Source organism: Megalops cyprinoides, chromosome 10, assembly GCF_013368585.1.
Source record: "Megalops cyprinoides isolate fMegCyp1 chromosome 10, fMegCyp1.pri, whole genome shotgun sequence".
NCBI classification, from domain to species: Eukaryota; Metazoa; Chordata; class Actinopteri; order Elopiformes; family Megalopidae; genus Megalops; species Megalops cyprinoides.
The window spans coordinates 31,873,568-31,892,292 of record NC_050592.1 but is presented as its reverse complement, the minus strand read 5'-3'; the positions used below and the strand labels follow the sequence as shown (position 1 = coordinate 31,892,292).

At 46.4% G+C, this 18,725-nt stretch overlaps 1 protein-coding gene across 1 annotated transcript; it reads right to left on the bottom strand.

Annotated features, from left to right (window-relative positions):
* Positions 1-291: 291 nt before the first annotated feature.
* Positions 292-17,509, bottom strand: LOC118785004 (sperm-associated antigen 1-like). Its single transcript, XM_036539527.1, has 18 exons — positions 17,370-17,509; positions 16,934-17,093; positions 16,728-16,844; positions 16,357-16,427; positions 16,083-16,183; positions 15,597-15,702; positions 15,183-15,313; positions 14,897-15,003; positions 14,272-14,411; positions 12,669-13,093; positions 10,354-10,453; positions 8,574-8,726; positions 8,009-8,166; positions 6,243-6,384; positions 4,173-4,299; positions 3,783-3,941; positions 2,470-2,817; positions 292-1,897 (listed from the first exon to the last, which is right to left on the bottom strand). Exons 1-18 carry the CDS (start codon positions 17,507-17,509, stop codon positions 1,769-1,771), a joined length of 2,814 nt encoding a protein of 937 aa, XP_036395420.1. The 3' UTR covers positions 292-1,768.
* Between the last annotated feature and the right edge of the window lie 1,216 nt (positions 17,510-18,725).

The window sequence follows — 18,725 nt, the reverse complement described above, 5'->3', positions numbered from 1 at the left end:
CCTTTTTTTGCCCTTATTGTTGAATTAAAATGGCATGAAGGCTGTAGTAGCTTGTCTTTTGGAGTTGAACACACATTTGTCAACAGATGAACAAGGTAATATACACTTAAAGTTATGACAGAGTAACACTATGTCCTCGATGCACATCTAAACAAGAGCACAGGATATTCTAGCATTAGCTGTGGTATCCACTATTTCCATTGCTTCATGGGAAATTTTAAAGCCGTGATTTACAGAGGGACCCATATGTATGTGCAGAATCAACAAGCCTTGAAGAATGTTTGACCCAGTTTATTAAATAACCACTCAAATTAGTATTGTCAAAATACCTTGTACATCTGAGGTAAAGCAAAAGTAACAGCGGTATAACAAAGCTAATATGACTGATGGACAAGAGACCAGTGAGAAACAGTTGAACACGTGCGTTTTATTGCTCCAGGTAATTACTACTGCAAGCTGGTCTCCCTGAAGTCTGCGAAAGTACATTCATTAAGATTGTAAGCTGGAAAAAAGACTGATGGTTAACGATTGTAAATTTAAATATAGTCTCTCTAATAGAACATCAAAACCCTGTACATACTTTTTGTAGTAGATCACATTCTGTACACCTGAGTGGAAGACCTGTAGTTGAATCCAACTGTAAAGGCACACACACCTCACGAAGATGTTGCTTCTCTCCGACACGCTCTCCCCAGCCCCAGGTTATTGCTCTGTTAAAGTGTGCACTGCCAAGAGAGCAATGCCATGAACTCCTCTGCGTTTGGTAGTCAAATGAGGAGCTCGGAGGTTTTCAAAGCAGCCAGCTGTCTCTGTCCTGCTGGGGGGAAACTCCTCGCTCTTGAGGAGCCCCAGGACGGCCGCGGAAGAATGGAAATCTGAGCAGTCAAATAGAACGCAAACATCTATGCGAAACCGCCTACTTTTTCTGTGCTCAATCTATATCAGAAGGGAACTTAAAAACCTGGACGCTACAGTAGTGCAATGTGGGTGTTTGGTGGAAACTTGAATTATGACCAACTGGAACACAAATGAGATGCTCCCGCACTGTGCATTTCACCCTCGGTCCACATGCTTGTTGAACTCGGACCGTACGGACAGCTCGGAGTGAGTGTGATGCATTCTTGGCGTTAGCTCCGCCCCCTCTCTTCACTGTTTGTGCTGTCCGCCATGAACAAAGCATTATCTGAAAGGAACCATATGGAATAAAATGGGTACATGCTTGCGTTTAATGGTGGTCTCGCGTGGAGTGGGGAAAAGTAGCCCAGAATTAGAGAGCTAAAGTGGGGCCATTCACAACCCCATGGTAGTAGAATGCTTGCAAATTTCTGGCGCATGGCAACCCTTGGCCCCTGCGTGCAGATACTCCCAAGCACAGTGCGCCATAACCTGCTCTGTTCCTGTGCGTTCCAGGAAACACAGGCCTCTTAACAGCCTTCAACCGCGGCTGAAGATGATGAAACCCTAGGTGAATTCACACTATATACCCCGGGGCTGAGATTAGTAAGATGAAAAGTAAAGTCATAAACCGACTAAAGTGGGCTTGAGAGAATCCAAAGTTCTATGGCCTGTTACGCTCCCTAGATATTACGCAAGACCTTTTTCCCGTGAAAACTTTTTCTTTTTTTTTTTTTTGTTTTGCTTCTTGGAGATTCGAGTGGTACATTCCTTTGGAGGTGTGACGCAGCTTCTTTTAACAGCAGCCTGGAAGGGTTTGCATAGATCCGTCTGTGGATGAACGCATGCAGGGAGGGTGCTGCGGCCGCTGTGCTCAGATGTACTTGTTGGCCAGGTTCTGCACGTCGTTGGCTGTGAAGCCCTCGGCCTCCACGGCGGACAGGTGTTCGAACAGCTGAGTCATTTGCCGCCGCTCGTTTTTGTCCAGAAGCAGCAGGACCGTCTGAAAACAGAGGGCGTGGCCACCAGTGAACACGTGGATAGGAAGTGAAGTCACATTGAAAAAAGCGACTATGCTGCACAATGCAGTTTATGACGAAAGAGCAGACACTGCTGTACTCAGGGACAATACTTATGGGCTTTCAGTTCAATTTTGCCTTATTGGCATGACAAACACATTTATATTGCAAAAGTGAGATTAAGAACTTAGCTAAGATGCCAACTAGATATATCATTTAGCTGCAACAACAGCAAACTAGTGAAATGTCTGATGTAGTGGGAGGAGCAGGGGGTGTAACCAAAACTTAGCCAGTTTGATTCCCCACCGAGGCACTACTGTTGTACCCTTGAAGGTACCCAGAATTGCCTCAAATAAACATCCATCTGTATAAATGTATAACAAGTAAAAGACTGTCAACTGTAAGTGGCTCTTGATAAGAGCATCTGCTAAGCACATTAGATGTAAATGTGTCAAAAGACATCTCTGTTAAGGCTAATCTGCATGATCCTGGAAGGTTAGCAGGTACCAGCCAGAGCTGTGAATGCAGTGTGAGACAGGAAAAAACAAAACCATACCGAGAACCTCTCCGCTGTGTGCAAGTGGCTGAGGTGCTGGTACACTAGGTAGGGGTCCTCCTGCAGCAGGTGTCCGTCCAGCGCCTGCATGATGAAGCCGACGGTGTGCCCGTCCAGCTGGTTGCTGACGTACAGGGGGAGCGTCTCCGGGGGGACGCCGCGGAGCAGCTCCGCGCCCGCGGCCGTGTCGCCCTGGGACCGCGCCGCGTTCAGGGCCTGTCCGAACTCGTAGGCGTTAGCGGGCCGCTCCGTGCCCGCGCTGCAGTGGTTGCCCGTGGCACAGGGGCCCTCTCCTCCATCCACGCTGGTCCTGCCCGACGTGTCCGCTTCCTCGTCGCTGCCGTCCACCTGCGGGGGAGGCCACTTCGTCAGCCCAGGATCCTCGAGGGTAGCCATTCATGACTCAGTGACAAAATTACAGTTTTGTGATAGCCATGTAATGACAGGGGTCTAGCACTGGCTCTCTGTAGGCTGGCTACGCGGAAAGACCAGTAGTTAAAATCGGCCTTACAAGGCTGATGAATGTGAATGTACAGTACAATTTTCATATTTTTTCTTTTCACCAGGAACTAGGGACATTTTTCCATCCAATAACTGGACATAGATAAGCAAAATCTTTATTTTTAGCCAGGCCCCTAATTACTTGGCTTTAATGTTTGCCTATCCCCTTGTGAAACAGGAAGTACATTTTTCCTCCCCTCTGAGTGGAGAGAGAGGCAGATGGGAAAGCTCAGATAGGAGAAAGAACGCCCTGGCCAGAGCAAACTCTCCTGACAGACAATTTCAACATGATTTCTAGTCGTCCTTCTGAGCAACGCAGTCATAGATTTGCCATCTTACCACCTTAGCCAATATCACTGTCTTACAGTTGTTATGTTTCAACACTGCAATTCCCCACAGTGAAAGAGAAAGAAAGAAAACAGATACTCCTCCAAGTAAGGGGGGCTGTAGTTAGCTACAAACACAGCGAAAAGAAAGGGGGTTTGTAATTGGCTACAACAACAACAGTGAAGAGAGAGGGGGTTTGTAACTGGCTACAACGACGACAGTGAAGAGAGAGGGGCTTTGTAATTGGCTACAACGACAGTGAAGAGAGAGGGTGTTCGTAATTGGCTACAACGACAGTAAAGAGAAACAGGGGGTTTGTAACTGGCTACAACAATGACAGTGAAGAGAGAGGGGCTTTGTAATTGGCTACAACAACGACAGTGAAGAGAGAGGGGCTTTGTAATTGGCTACAACAACGACAGTGAAGAGAGAGGGGCTTTGTAATTGACAACAACAGCAGTGAAAAGAGAGGGTCCTCTGGTCACCTCCTTGATAGGAACGCTCTTCCTGGGTTTGCCCGGGGAGCCTGCGGCCAGACTCTGCCTCAGCAGCACCGTCACCTCCTCCAGCTCCCGCTCCGCCTCCTGCACGTTGGGGTCCAGCTGGAGCACCTCCTGCAGGTCTGAGCTGCACGCCAGGTAGTCCTGAACACGCCACAAACACACACCATTTGTGTAGTGCAGTCAGACGCAAACAACTCGCCCTGCTCATAAATACAGGCTGGCAGAGATAATTAAATAATACCGTAGCCTGGTTGTGTAATGTGGTCAGACATGCACAACACCCTCCACACAGATGGATCCATGTAATTGGGGCAGAAAATAATATGTTTCCACAGCAAAGCAAAGAGCAGTTCCCTGCACCACAGCGCTCACCTTTAGACCTTTATAGGCCAGGGCCCGTCTGTAGAAGGCCTTCTTATTGGTGGGCTCCATCTGCAGGGCTGTGTCACAGTCCTGTTTGGCCTCTCCGAAAAGCTCCAGTTTCAGGTAACACAGGGCCCTGGGGACCGACAGAGGGATCGATCACCACCACAATGAGACCTTTTGTTAAAGCAAGTTAAAAGTGTGTTTGGTATCGCTGCGATATGCATTTCTTCAAAAAACATTAACAGGCCCCAGCACTAACTTTTCCATGTGGGGAAAAGATGGTCCGAAGTCTTGACTGAGTTAATACAAATGTACACAAGCAATAACAGACAGGCCTCCTCACTGTCTTTTCCTTTCGTCAATGGCAGCCTCACCATGGCCTGCTGCCCTGCGGGGGTTTCAGGTTTTCCTCTAACAGCACCTCCTCACTAATTCATTAGAGACGGTGATTGAATGTTCCAATAAATATTAATAATGTTATTCTGGGGAGGGGGTTGTAGCTGAGTGGCTCCTGAAACATGCAAGGCTGAGGAAGACCAGGAAACAGCACACACTATTTCAGCAGACAGCACTCAGTTAAGCTGACATCTCTGTAGGAGTGTAGGATGCATACAATAATTGCAGTTATGGTAATGAAACATATGTAATAGCAACACGATGGTGCTTCATGTAATGCTATACAGAGGATTCAGACTCATCAATAGGGTGGTGCATTATCTGTAACCAAGTACAGAGAGCACACATATGCCACGGTTTATCGATGTATTCACTAAATATCACTATAAATTAAGCATTTGATGAATCTTTTCTAACACAAGATGTAAAATCTCTAATAAAAGAAAATATGAATGAGACATATTAATTTCAGGTATATTGACTGGTTTAGAAACTCCAAAACGGTCACAGATGCAGTTTCCAATAATTTCAAAATATCCTGATGAAAGGCTAAGAATAACTTTTAAGCCACATGAAATGTCTACACTTACTAACATTTCCACGTACGTATTAAATATTAAAAACTGTCTAACTGCAGTAATATGACTGTCTTGCATATACCATCTCAGGCTTCCAATCAATCCATGCAGATCACATGATTTCAGTGGACCTGCGCCCCTTTCTCGGCTTGCTGAGCATTTCACCTTTACTGTCATTTTCACCTTGCCTGGGGCTTGGCTCTACACAGGTACACTTCCGTATAAGTGGCTGAAATTGAAGATTTGAAAAAACACTGAATCCATTTTTAGTTTGCACTTTCTACCTTACTGTAGCTCCAAGTTCCTTCTGCTTCCAAAAACCAGCCCTGACCCTAACCTCAAACTTTCTGTGTAAAACGGAAGTGTGCGTACCAACTTAGTGTAAAAGGTTCTGATCCAGGATCAGCACTTGGGACAGACTCACTCCTCATATGATACAGAGGACCACCAGTGCTAATTAAATACATACCACAATGTGCACAAAGCCTTTGTTTATGTATATGATAAATTTACATATAATATAGATGCATCTTTCATCTACCATATATGGTGTACATATTATATATATGATATAATTGTATATACACACACATACACACGTAGACAGACACCATAAATCATATATAGATATGTAGATAGATAGCTAGATAGATAGATATGTTTATTATTCTTATTTTAGTAGGAATTTCAGATGCCTGTCTGTATAGATATAAAGCCTCAGTCTTGCATGACCCTTCTTTCCCTCCCCTTCTCCTGCCTGTTCCATCGTAGGCCCAGGATTGCTTACTGACGCCAGAGCAGTGAAGGTCGTGCACCCAGCCCTTAATGCAGCACCGGGCCAGTGCACCGGGAGCGGTGAGTCACCCCCCCACCCCTCCTCCTCCCCATACAGTAAACACTCTCCCTTGCATTGTGAGAGCGGGAACGGGAAAGGAAAGCTACTCCCAGGACAGCTCAGAGCGGTGCGTCTTTCTAGGACAAAAGGCAGCGGCTATAATTAGGCCCCTAACAAAGGCAGAAAACACCGCGGGGGGAGGGGGGGGGTGTGTGAACAGCTGCTTCCTGAGCCAGGCCGTCCTATGGAGACGGCGCAGGCTCATACCTGTTGGTGTAGATGGCGCACTCGTCCGGCTTCAGCTTAAGGCATTCGCTGTACTTCTCCACAGCCTCCTGGAGCTGGCCCCTCTTCACGCAGTCGTTCCCCTCCTGCTTCAGCGAGGCGAACCGCGCCTCCGCCCGTTTGGCTGGGGGGGGGGGGACACAGGAACAGGAATGCAGTGAGCGGCAGGGAGCGGCCTGCCCGGACTCGTCAGTCCACCCGCAACCTAGAGCGCGCTCCGCGCCAAGCCCTGAACAACCAACCAAAAGGTCGCGAACAACCCAAAGGCCTCTCTTCCCACTATGACTCATGGTAAACTGTTCCATGTGGTAATAACTCTCTGAGTGGAAAAACAGACCAAAGCCCAGCGTGTAAATCACACATAACAAAAGGCTGAATAAAGCTGTACAGATATCACGCGTCATGCGACGGCAGAGCTTGGTGCTGATTGTATGTGCATATGATGCTTATGTACATATTTACTGTCCCCGCTGGGCAGACCATGTAGCGTTAGCAGGAGCTGAGGGGAGGGCTGTGTGAGCAGCGCCTGTGTTCCCCCCCCCCCCCCCCCCCCCCCCGCCGAGCGGCTCTGCTGCTGCTCCTCACTGCAGTCACGCTGCAGCGGCCCTGCACCGGCTCCTGCTCCTCACTTACGCTCCCTCCCGCCGCGCCTGGGGGCCGCGCTCTCCAGGCACAAACCAGCACTGCTGCAGCACAGCTAGCAATTTTCAATCCGGGCAGACTGTCAATTTCCCACTCCAAAAAAGAAGCAAAACACTGAGACCAAACAAAAAAAAAATGCACAGCGGCCTGGAGCCGTGCCACTCAGCGTGAGAGCGTGGTGTAGCGCTTGTAACTGAGAGGTTGCTGGTTCAATCCCCCACTGGGGCAATGCTGTTGTACCCTTGGGGAAGGTATTTAAGTCACAATAGCCTCAGTAAAATTCCATCTGTATAAAGGGGTAAAACTGTAACCAGTGTAAGTTGCTCTGGATAAGAGCATCTGCTAAATGACAATAACGTGACGTAATGATGAGAGAGTGTTTTAAGCAGCGTTTCTTTAGGCGCAGGGGGATTGTGAGGACGCTGCTGCCTCGGGCTGCCCCCGGTATATGAGGAGGCTCAGTCAGCCGTCGCTCACTGCGGGGCAGGTAATCGATGGACTTGTCGGTCTGCGCCGGGAGAGAGCTGCCAGCGCCGTTCTTTCAACTAATGAGAAAATGTAAAAATAGCCGGCAGACGGCCCTGCGGCCAGGAGAAAGTGCTGGGTCAGGCAGCGCTGCCGATCCATCTTTCTTTCTCAAATAATCCACAGAATCCAGCCATCTGCACTCGGCTATAATCCCTGCGCTCTTTATTCAGATCCTCTTTTAGCGAGGCTGCTGTTGGACAGTATTGTGTGGCGAGTCTTTGAACACTCTGCATGCGCTGGTTCGCATTTCATTCTTGGATGGTTTTGTTTATGTTATTGTTTTGATGTGCTCACTGTCTTTTTTGTTGTTGATTTCTGGCCCTACGTGGTCAGCCCGTCGGGATAAGTATTTAGAGAACTGAACTATACTTATTCTTCACACAACAGCATGACCACGTGTGGTTTGTCAGCTAATGACCGTTGCCGCGGTGACATGTCCGACCAGATCCTTCCAGCCCCGACCAGGTGATGCCTGCTTTTATCCGCGGCGTCACCCACGTGTCACAGACAGGTGTCTGGGAGACCTCGTCCGCGCACGCAGGTGACAGCCGCGAGGCAGAGCGACGGGCGGTACGGACCTGCCTCCTCGGCGGCGCGGGCGGCCCGGGCCTGTAGGACCTCCTCGCTCGGCGGCTCCTCCCTCCGGTGCTGCTGGGCCGACAGGGGCACCAGGGGGATCTCCGGAAGCTTCTCCCTCCAGTCAGGACCGTCCTGTTCGATCAGCAGCTTGGTGATCCTTTCACACACACACACACACACACACCTTGTTATCCTCTTGTGCACTGTCTGCCTAACACCCTGGTGCTCTTCTCTTACGCAACGCTTGAGAGCGCGATGCTAACTTGGGCGTCCTTCAGAAACACACCCTTAAACTGCCACTTAAAGAGGCTGGCGGTGTAATTCCGTCCCCTGCTAATCAGCCTTGCCTGGAGATTGACTCCTGAGCTGATAAAGTGAGTCTGGCTAGGGGTTTGGGAGGTGGGGGTTATGAGGACATCTTCCGGGCAGGCTGAGACCACCACCGCACCAAACTCGTACAGTGACCAAATGACCTGAGCGCGGTCTGAGAAGTGGTTACAGTCTCCCTGATAGCAATGACACTGCTGGCTGGGGACCCCGGCCCACACCGCCCAGATGGGGTACCTATTGACGCTGTCATGGGCGGCCTGCACCCCGATGTCGATCTGCAGCACGGTCTTGTAGTCCACGTAGGCCTTGCGGTAGCGTTCCAGCGACTCGTAAGCCATGGCCCTGCGGAGGAGGGGCTTGAGGGAGAAGGGCCGAAGCTCCAGGGCTCTGGTATAAATAGAATAAGAGGACAGGATCAGGTCTGAGGCAGGTGGAACCTGCAGTACCCTGCCCTGGCTAAGCTCCTGTCCATTCATGTGCGTGCGAGCGTGTGTGTGTGTGTGTGTGTGTGTGTGTGTGCGTGCGTGTGTTTGTGTGTCTGTGTGTGTACTCCATACATAATTCTGCCTGCCGGTCCACGTCATCCTCGGCACAGCTTCAGGTAAATGCGCATTAACCCTTTGTTTGACAAGCAGGATCTGATCTGCCGTTGCGCTGGTTTGATCTTGGGCCAGAACTGGACCTTTTAAATGAGTGAGAAATGGGAAAATGTCCTACACCTACAGAGGTGCTCTGTAAAATGTCTGGCATGCCCTCCCTGACCCAAGGTCTCAAATTTTCTCTCTCTGTCACGTAAGAGAGCACAAGCTGGAGAGATGAAGTTGCAATGTTCTGAAATTGCATTCATTAATCATAAGTCTCTCACCATTTCCCCCATTTAATAGTTCACCACTAAGGCCATAATGACAATGCAGCTATTACTGCTGTAACTTGGGACTTAAATGAATATTTTTATGTGATTAATGACATTAGGGATTAATTTTCAACTGTTAAGGTCATATCGTCTTTGATATAAAGCAAATCTAAAAAAAGTCACAACCAGCCAATAGAGGAGTATTCCAGTTGGTACCACAATACTCAGCCTCTATAAAAATACCTGGACGGAAGAAACATGAAAACAGATAATTTTCTAAAGCAGATTCAGATTCCTCCCACCTGCTAATACCAGCCAGTACTGAGACCTGAGCAGCTCTATGATCTAAATGAAACATCTATGTATGGCCCACTACAACCACAGGGTCCCTCTGCGGTTAAGACAATTCCCTTCAGTTCAGCTCAACCCTTAATGCCCAGCTAACAAAGCAAGGCCCCTACACAGCCCTTGTCTCCTATGTTACCAGCTGTGCTTTGTGCAGTATTCCTCATATACGTATCAGGATATACTGATGACCCTCACGTTGGCTGGTATAAAGGAACGCTGTAACGTGGCTCTGCCTGAGTAATTCCTTAACCACTGGCTGGACTGACTCCAACCCGGTGTGACGTCACCGCTGTACTTGTTCTGACCTGGATGTCTCTCTGTGAGCCCTGTGCTCTTAGGTTCCACATGCAAAGCTTTATTCTACTGGGATAACAGTAAACTACCTCAAGGCTGCTCATTTCTGACTACTTAAATTTTCCCCACACAGAATAAATCTTTAATTTCCTATGCACACATCCTTCGCTATGCTATTCATGCCCCAAAATTGTGAGCTGAGAGAGGACACAGCTGTTCTATTATGACCAGATATTCAGCCCCAGTGTTCCTCCTGTCCTCTGTGTGGAAGGTTCCGGTTGGTTACAGGAGGTTCGGGTGCTGTCTGCATGCCTGCACTGACTATGGATGTTCTGTTAGAGACCACACCACATCTTCAAGAACACCAGCCAGTGTAGCTTCAGCAATGGCAGAATTTTTGATGACGAACAGAACTTTTGATGCGACAAGCACCAAGAGGACTATGTATTCCACACACGAATGCTCTGTGAAGCGGACTCTCACTGCAAATCACTAAAAAGTAATGTCTGAGGGGCTTACTTGGTGCAGTCCTGGATGCAGTCTGTGCTGTTCCCGTCTTTCAGGTAGCATGCTGCTCTATTTGAATAGAGTATAGAGAGATCCTCTGGGCTGTCGATACCTAGAGAACAAAGAGAAAAGCGTAAAGCAGTCATCTAATGAGAGATGCCCCTCATAAAAATACAGGGAGGAACCTCTGTTTGTTATGACAAGAGGTGTATTAGTTATTTTTATTTATTTATTTTTTTTATTTTTATTTGTCATGAGATAACCATTAATGTTTAGTGGTGGACGTACTATTTAAAGACTGGGCAAAATGAAACAGAAACCAATATGATCCTCTGAAAGTGTGCTAGAAGAGTAAAAGCAAAAGGTTTAAGCTTCACTTTCGGGTTACTGCATATGTTTCTTTGCTGCAGGGCTCTAAAGACTTTCAGACATCAATTCCTGAACCAGCTGAAAAGCAAAACAGCATCAACTGTACCATTCAGCAGGTCTGCGGCCGCCATGGACACAAGTCTAAATGAAACTGTGTCTCTTCAGACTAACAGGGCTTGATATTTGCTTGAAGGAGTTAAAGTCCCCCTTAAATTCAGCTTGCTTGAAAAGCGAGTCTTTCATTTTCACAAATCTAATTACAACAGTAAAATTCGTTACTGAGTGGGTAGATGGGTAATTGCACATTTTAGAACATGTCATCCAGAGATATGACGTATCATTTTCTAGGTTTAGGAACGTTATATTTATCATTTTTAGAGATTACACCCATCTACTGCAACATATTTTTGGGATACTTATTTTACAAAAAATATCATCACTGCTCCATCTGTGGTGTAAACCAACGTGCACTCTGCTCTGTCCAGCCTATCTACCTTCATCTCTACTGCCAGCTCAGATAGCCTGCATACTATCAGGCAGGGCATAGTACAACACAAGAAACAACTCTAGCCTCACTGACTGCCTTTTTACTTATAAAACATTTACCACCACCACCCAGTTACACCTGACCCCCTGTTGCTGCCAAACACACCGTGACAGTAAAAATAATCGGCATTAAAAACGACTTTCAGGTTCAAGCAGGGATACCTGCACCCAACTGCTCACTTTAGTATTGTAACCAGGGGGTTCTGATAGCCTGCTGACTTAGAACAGCAGAGCATGTGATTACTGACAGCAATTTGAGAGGATTTGTAGAGCCGGTAACCTGTGGGGTGTGTACAGCGGTTTCCCTCCCTGGCAGTGAGAGTCTGGGTTGTGCCGGAACTGTGGTTCCAGCTCGGTCACTTTCATGGGACAACACACTGGGCGCAGGCTGGTAAGGACTGGCCCCCTACATTGATGCAGAGGGGGCAGGTGGGTTTGGCAACGGCATCCACGGTCCGTGAGATTTACGACTGCAATTACCACGGGCTGAGCGGAGCGTCCGGATCTAATTTCACAGCGAGTGGTCACGGTCACGTGACCGTCAGGATGCCTGACCCGAGAGGCTTTATTTCTCACCCCTGGATTGGCGGCGGCGGACAAAACAGAGACAAAACGGCACTAAGAGTAATGCGCCACTCTGCGTGCGAAGCGTCACGCAGGTCTGTCAGATACCATGCATATGAGCACAGTTCAGAATGCACACTGCAATCAGGGTGTTCCACCAGCTGACTGCAGACCACAGCCTGTGGGAGTGTGTCAGGAATCTATTACCGGTTTTCTCCTTTGTGACTCAGCATATAAAAAGTGATATGAGCAGTAGTTCTGGCTTTGCTTTCCTTCATTTGTTCAGATATTTAATTTGATTATACAATTTACCGTTTACTGGTAAGTACAGAGCACAGTTTTTGCTGTTAAACACACATGCTTGTTTTTGAAAGGCCTAAGGAAAATACCTAAATAACAGCCCTAAAACGGCTGACATTGTGTTGGAAATACCCCTTTAACTACACTGTTGCTGCCACACTGTTTAGCTAATAGTTCAGGCCTGTTGCAATACATTAGTCCATACGACCAACGAAATAAGGAAGTGACACTTGTCTTTCAAGATACCCATTTTTAAAAGACATATTGCACTTCCCTTGTCTGATAAGAGTAAATGTACAGAGACAAACAATGTGGTTTTAGGCTCAAGGGTTTAAGATAACATACCACACCAGTCCAACAGCTAAAATGGGCAGAACAATAACAAGCTGAAGACACTACTTGTTCCTATTAGAAAAAGCTTTCATAAGAATCTGCTGTTTGGTTAAAGAAAGAGAAAGCGGTTCCCAAACTGAAAGCAGTTTAACCCAAACTGAAAGCAGTTTAAAACAGTTCAAACACATAGGAGAGCTGTTCAGACTGAATCCTACCTGCGTCTGTGAAGCCGGTGATGGCCTGGGAGTATTTCTCCAGAGCGTCGGCAAACTGTCCGTTCTTGAAGAGCTGGTTCCCTTCATTCTTGAGCCGGGCCAGAGGGGGGGGCAGCGCCCCGCAGGGGGCGTCGAGCCGGCTGTTGTCCCCGCCGGGCTGAGCCTCACTGTGGCCGCTCTGGTCAGCCTCATGGCTCTTGGTCCCCTGCGCTCCGTTCACCAGATCCTTCTTTGCGGAGTCCTGCACTCTGCACTTGTCTATGCTCCCCCTCTTGCTCCTCCGGTGGCCCTGGTGGGCGTGCTCGGCATGGGGGCCCCCATCCCCTCTGCTGGGGGGCTTTTTCTGCGCGTTCCCCATCTCGTCTCCCCTCTCAGCAGGAGCAGCGACGCTCTCCCCACCCACACGCTGGCTGGGTTCAGCTGGAGCGGCTGAGGAAAGACACGCCCACAGGTGCAGTCAGCGGTTACATCACAGTAGGAGGGGGGAGGGGCCGATGCAGTGCTGCTGGAGTTCCAGGAAACCACTCCGCTTGCATGGGGAGGGGAAAAAAAAAAGAAACAGCCCCGGTGTTTTCAATGTCCTGCTTCTGACAGTAGTGACTACAGTGTTTTCAGCACAGCAGGAGCTGCTGATTTTCAACATTTAGCAACAATCCCAAGGCACAGTGAGGCTGTTGAAATTATCTGCATCATTAGCCTGAGTGATTTTCTCCGTGGATTAGCAGGCTGGTAAATCCTATATCAAGTGCTTACCGCAGCACTAGGGTTGAGTAACCCATTCAGAGCCACAGACTACTGCTAGAATACTGCTCTAACAAAGGGCAACAAATGATTTGCTTCCTTTCCTTTGTGTATTGAGATGCAATTCTTTATGGGGCTAAATATCCACCGAGCCTCTACTCTTCAGTATAGGAGAGGGCAGAGAGGTCACTAAAACCTCCCGCCTCAGTTTGCAGGTTCACTGTGCTATAACAAGCCTTTAGTTTGGATCTTTGAAGGGTTGAAGGTCAGGCTTCAGATCTGTCCCTTCTCCACAACTGAGCCTCAAAGCTGTGCATTTTTAAAGAGGGTTACAAAATAACCTGCCTTATTTTCCTCTTTGATGTTTTTTCAAAAACCTCTGTCTGTAATGTCGCTCAGCTGCTTCTTAGTGCAATATAATGGGAACACAACAATAATAAGTTATTTAATAAATCAATAAGTAGCAAGACATAAAATCAAATGTATGTTCTGGAATACTTATTACCACCGCAGGAATCTGAATCTTTTAAATTAAAAGAGAAACTCACTGAGAGCTGCACCAGCTAAACACTGACTATTAAATAATGGCTATCAATGTTTTATGCATAAACGTACTCTGCATTTTCAGCAAGATTTAATGCATTAAATGTGTTCTGAATTAGAACATTTTAGCACAGTGGGCTTCCTTTAAAACTCAGTGACTGGATTCCTCAAAGATCTTGGCAGTCGACTGCCCGGACCCAATGAAAAGGGTCAAAGTTCAACACATAACCTGCACAAAAAATACAGAGCTTGCTGCATGTAGAGTGCAGACCCAATGCAGCTGGTGAGACATGACTGAATTATAGGCAACAGTGAAGTGCACAGAGGCTGGTGTAGATCGTGTGACCACTTACTTTGCTCCTCATTGTCCTCCACTTCCTCTATGAGTATTTTTTTGCCTTTCTTCTGCCCTTCTGCTGGAATGTCAGTCATTTTCTGTTTCACTTCCAGCAGAAGTTTCTAAAGATATACAGCATGAATGTGAACACTATTTTTCTCAATGAATCAGAAGAAAAAGGTCTGTATTCCTCTTTACATCAACTCATTTTTACGTGTATTCAATTTGTGAGAAGTTCATCATTGTTACAGAACAGCTAAAATGACTGAAATGGACCCATTATGCCGTATTTTTAATTCACTTTACAATCACTAATCTACTTATTTTCAGCCAGTAAGTCTACAAATGCCTCCTTTTTTGGAAAAAAAAGGAAAACCCAAACTGAACTGACGTTTGTACGAGTAAGAGAAAGTCACAGCTCTCAATTTCATACAACTGCAGAGCCACCTACTGAACAAACAGGGGTACTGCAATTTGTTCCCTTGCAAAAATGGCTGACTCTGGTCATCCAAATCCATGACATATAGTATATCACATTATTGCTTAAGGCTGTCCTGGCACGCAGCAAAACAATATTTTGCTGAGGGCAGAGCAATAACCCTAATACCTCTGCAATGGTGTTTTGTGGCTCGGCTTGCAGCACGCTCCTGAGGTCCTCGGCAGCCGTCTCCAGCTGGCCCAGCTCTTTCTGCACGGTGGCGCGGCGCAGCAGGGCTGTGGAGACAAGGTGGCGTCACAATCAGCTCGGGCTTCTCATGCACAAGGTAAAGGCGCGTGTCTGTTGAGACCTCCAGTGCATCACAGTGTTACTCTGGACTTGCACAGGACAACGTAGGCTCACATCTCAGCCCCCTTTTGGAGGACAGGAGCTCCTGGACACCCCCAGCCTGTACCTTTCAGATTGCCAGGCTCCAGCTCCAGCACGCTCTGACAGTCACGGAGGGCGCTGTGCCAGTGCTGGAGTTTGATCTTGGCCTGGGCCCTGTTGTTGTATGCAGCTGCGGTTGGCAGTACTGACAGACTCCTGCAGAACCCAGAACACAGACATGATCCAACACAGGAGACCTCTTCAACTGGACTTAACACGACTACCGAAAAGGACTCAGGATCGGATGCAAAGTCCCAATGCGTGGCCGATAACCGGACACAAGGAGTGATTTTGCTAAAACAGGTGAAAATACAATAATACAATTTTAAAAACTAGGAAACATCAATGTTGATGTAATATATGAAATTACATACGTTCCACATTTTTTGTACATTATAAATGGCCAAATGTACCAGCAGAAAAGTTGGTGGCTTTTTACCTTGTATAATACACCACCGCCTCTTCATAATCTTTAGCTTTGAATGCCTCATTTCCTTTATCTTTTTCGCGGTCTGCTATGATGGCTTTCTCTTTCAGCGTCAAAGCTGAAATGTTGAAGAAAAAATCCATTTTAAATCAGCTCACAAGCAAAACTGCAATTCATACTGGTCTAATGCATGGAATTAAGATCAAATCAACATGATGGAGTTACTGAATGTTTTACTCTACATAGATTAACTCAACAAATAACACTGAGCAATAAAAATTCTAGAAGACTTTGAAGATATTACTTTTTACATCAACGAGATGTGATTTCATCTGCTAAAAAAACAGCAATACACCTATGATGTCGGTGTATATAATGGAAATGAAGTGGCTTCAGACTGACTACAAAGCTGCACAGAAAATTAACATTCCATGCTGTGTAATTCAATACATGCTAGTTAGAGATGCACAATCAGAGACAGAATCAGAAATGTCTCACCCTCTGTGTCCACCTTCTGTTTGATCTGGGGCAGAGCTGTTGGAGAACTGCTTACTTCAATACCCTTGTCAATTATTTGGCATTCTTTTTCAACGTCAAACCTGCAAACAGGTTTGACATAATACTTTACACCTACATGGCATTCAATTCCTGATACGGAGACTTCACAAGATAAGTACTTTACAAGTCTTATCATTTCCTCTTTTTTTTTTTTTTTACATCCCCACAACAGAAAGAAGAAGGGACAGAAAAAAGGAAAAACACAGTGACTTACTTGTCCCATTCTCTGTAATCCCGAGGAAGGGGAGTCTCTTTGCTTTTCTTAACTCCATTACTAACAGTGTTCTGTAAACATCAAATTACACATACATGTTCTCAATAATAAGGTACAACTGTTCTTTCATTAATTTGCAATCCACATTGTAAAGCACATGCTTTTCTTTCCTCTTTTCATGATTGCCCTTAATACATTTTAGATAAAAACATAATTGTGCTTCATAGTGAATGTGAACACAACCAGAAGCGTCATGAAGCTACTGATCCATATTTCATCACCCATCTGTGTTATAACTAGTGAAGCCTCTTTACAGATACACGTTAATAAACTCATGTCAGTTTGAATGAATTCATGAACAGGCACTGTACCTGATTAAGAGGAACAGAGCAATTTGAGCCACGCACGGGGGGCGCCTTCTTTACATCATCGAAGACTGCCAGCCGTCTGAGTTCCACTTCATTCGTTTTAACTTCTTGCTCCCATGTCTGTCAGCGATGCCGCAAGATGAGTGTATCAGTCACAAGCCATCAGGCTGCGGGAATTACTGCTGCACGCCCAGTTCTTCCCTACATACCTTCAGCTCTTCACTGATTTGTCTCCATTCATCTGCTGAGAAACTGGCCGCTGTGGCAGGAGGCAGGTCCTTCCGCAGAGCGCGGCTCTTCGGGTCCAGCTTCTCTATGCGCTCCTCACAGAACTGTATGAGGTGGGGATATATGCCCTCTTCCCCAGATCTTCAGTACCAAAAACATATAAATCTTTACTTTTTAAGTTACTGCTTATAAATGTTTTAATGCAACAGTTACATGCAACAGGTAACTCTCACGTGTTCATCCATGACTAAACTAGCCTTGGCTATATACTCTTAAAAATTACTTTTCTCCATCAATAAAAAGTTGGCATACTCTAGTGTCACGTCATGACAAATTCAGTGCCAAACCCACATGTTCAGCATGGGGACATTCAACTGAATACTTTCACACTGATTTTATCTTGAACGTTCAATCTACCTCAACATGTTCAGAATCTTTTCCAGGTACTTCACGTCATTGCACTCCCGGATGTAATCGTAGTCCAAATGTTCCACGGGAATCTTGCAAGTTCTCCTCGTCTCCCCACCCAGCAGCGCAGCAGTGTTTTCCGCGCTCATCGTTGATCTGTAGGGATGTCAGTTTTCTTAGGCTTTCAATACTTTAGAAAAGTCACGCCGAATTTGAAAGCAGTGCACTGCCTCTGTGCTCCGCTGCCACGACAAGAGAGGGGATTTAAATTAACTATGCATTCTTAACGCCCCCATTGCACAATGGTTAAGGAGCAGGACTCATAACTGAAAGCTTGCCGGTTCGACTACCCGCTGGGGCACTGCTGCTGTACCCTTGGGCTGTACACATGGGCTGTATACATGGATAACATTGTAAAAGAAAAAAAACTTAAACTGATATAAGTCGCTCTGGATAAGAGCGTCTGCTAAATGCCTGTAATGTATATGCAAAACTTTTATCAAAATGGGAATATAACTGCACGATGAAAGGAGCCATTTCATCACTACCGTGGCTGATCCAGCACTAAATTTCCCGGGTCTTTCCTTGTTGATAAAGTTTCTTTCTCACTTTTGCACGACACGACGGGCATGTGTGACCACCTCGCTTGGATGCAGCTGAACTTCGGGCCGTACCTCACATCCGCTCTCCTCAAATGAACAGAAATCCCCTCTGATGTGATCCAATGACCACTGCACTGAGAAGGGATTTTTACAACAGCTAGCCAACCAGCTCGCTACCTAGCAAACTGGTAGCAACTACAAAATGTGAAAACATGTCGTAGATGAATTTAGCAATCAAACTAAAACTAGAATGCGGGTAACAGGCAGGCTATCCTTCAACTAACGACCATGCCGGTTCTTACGGTTCGAACTTTGGATAATGTTAACTTAACTAGACCAACGTTATCTATACAGCAAGCTAACAGCATAAGCTACATATAGCATATAGCTACAACTCAACATGGATTTTTAAAAAAAATATAAGCACCGTTGCTAGGTAGCTGGTTATTACTTCCAGTACACAGACACAACATGACAAAATTAACTTGTTAAATGACTTGTTAACTTACAAATTACTAGTAAGTTAACGAGCTATCCAACTAAGTCGCCGCCAGACCATCACAAACCACGTAATGGCCATGCAACTAGCTAGTTAGCCAACTGGAACTGAACACGAGCTAACTTTCCAGTACACTACAAGTCATACAGTTTGCTTTAGCTAACACTAACACAAGAAACATGTAAAACAGAATTAACAATGATAAATATTATTTATTTTGTAAGTTAACTAGCTACCTGTTTCTTCGGACTCCAGACACTCTGT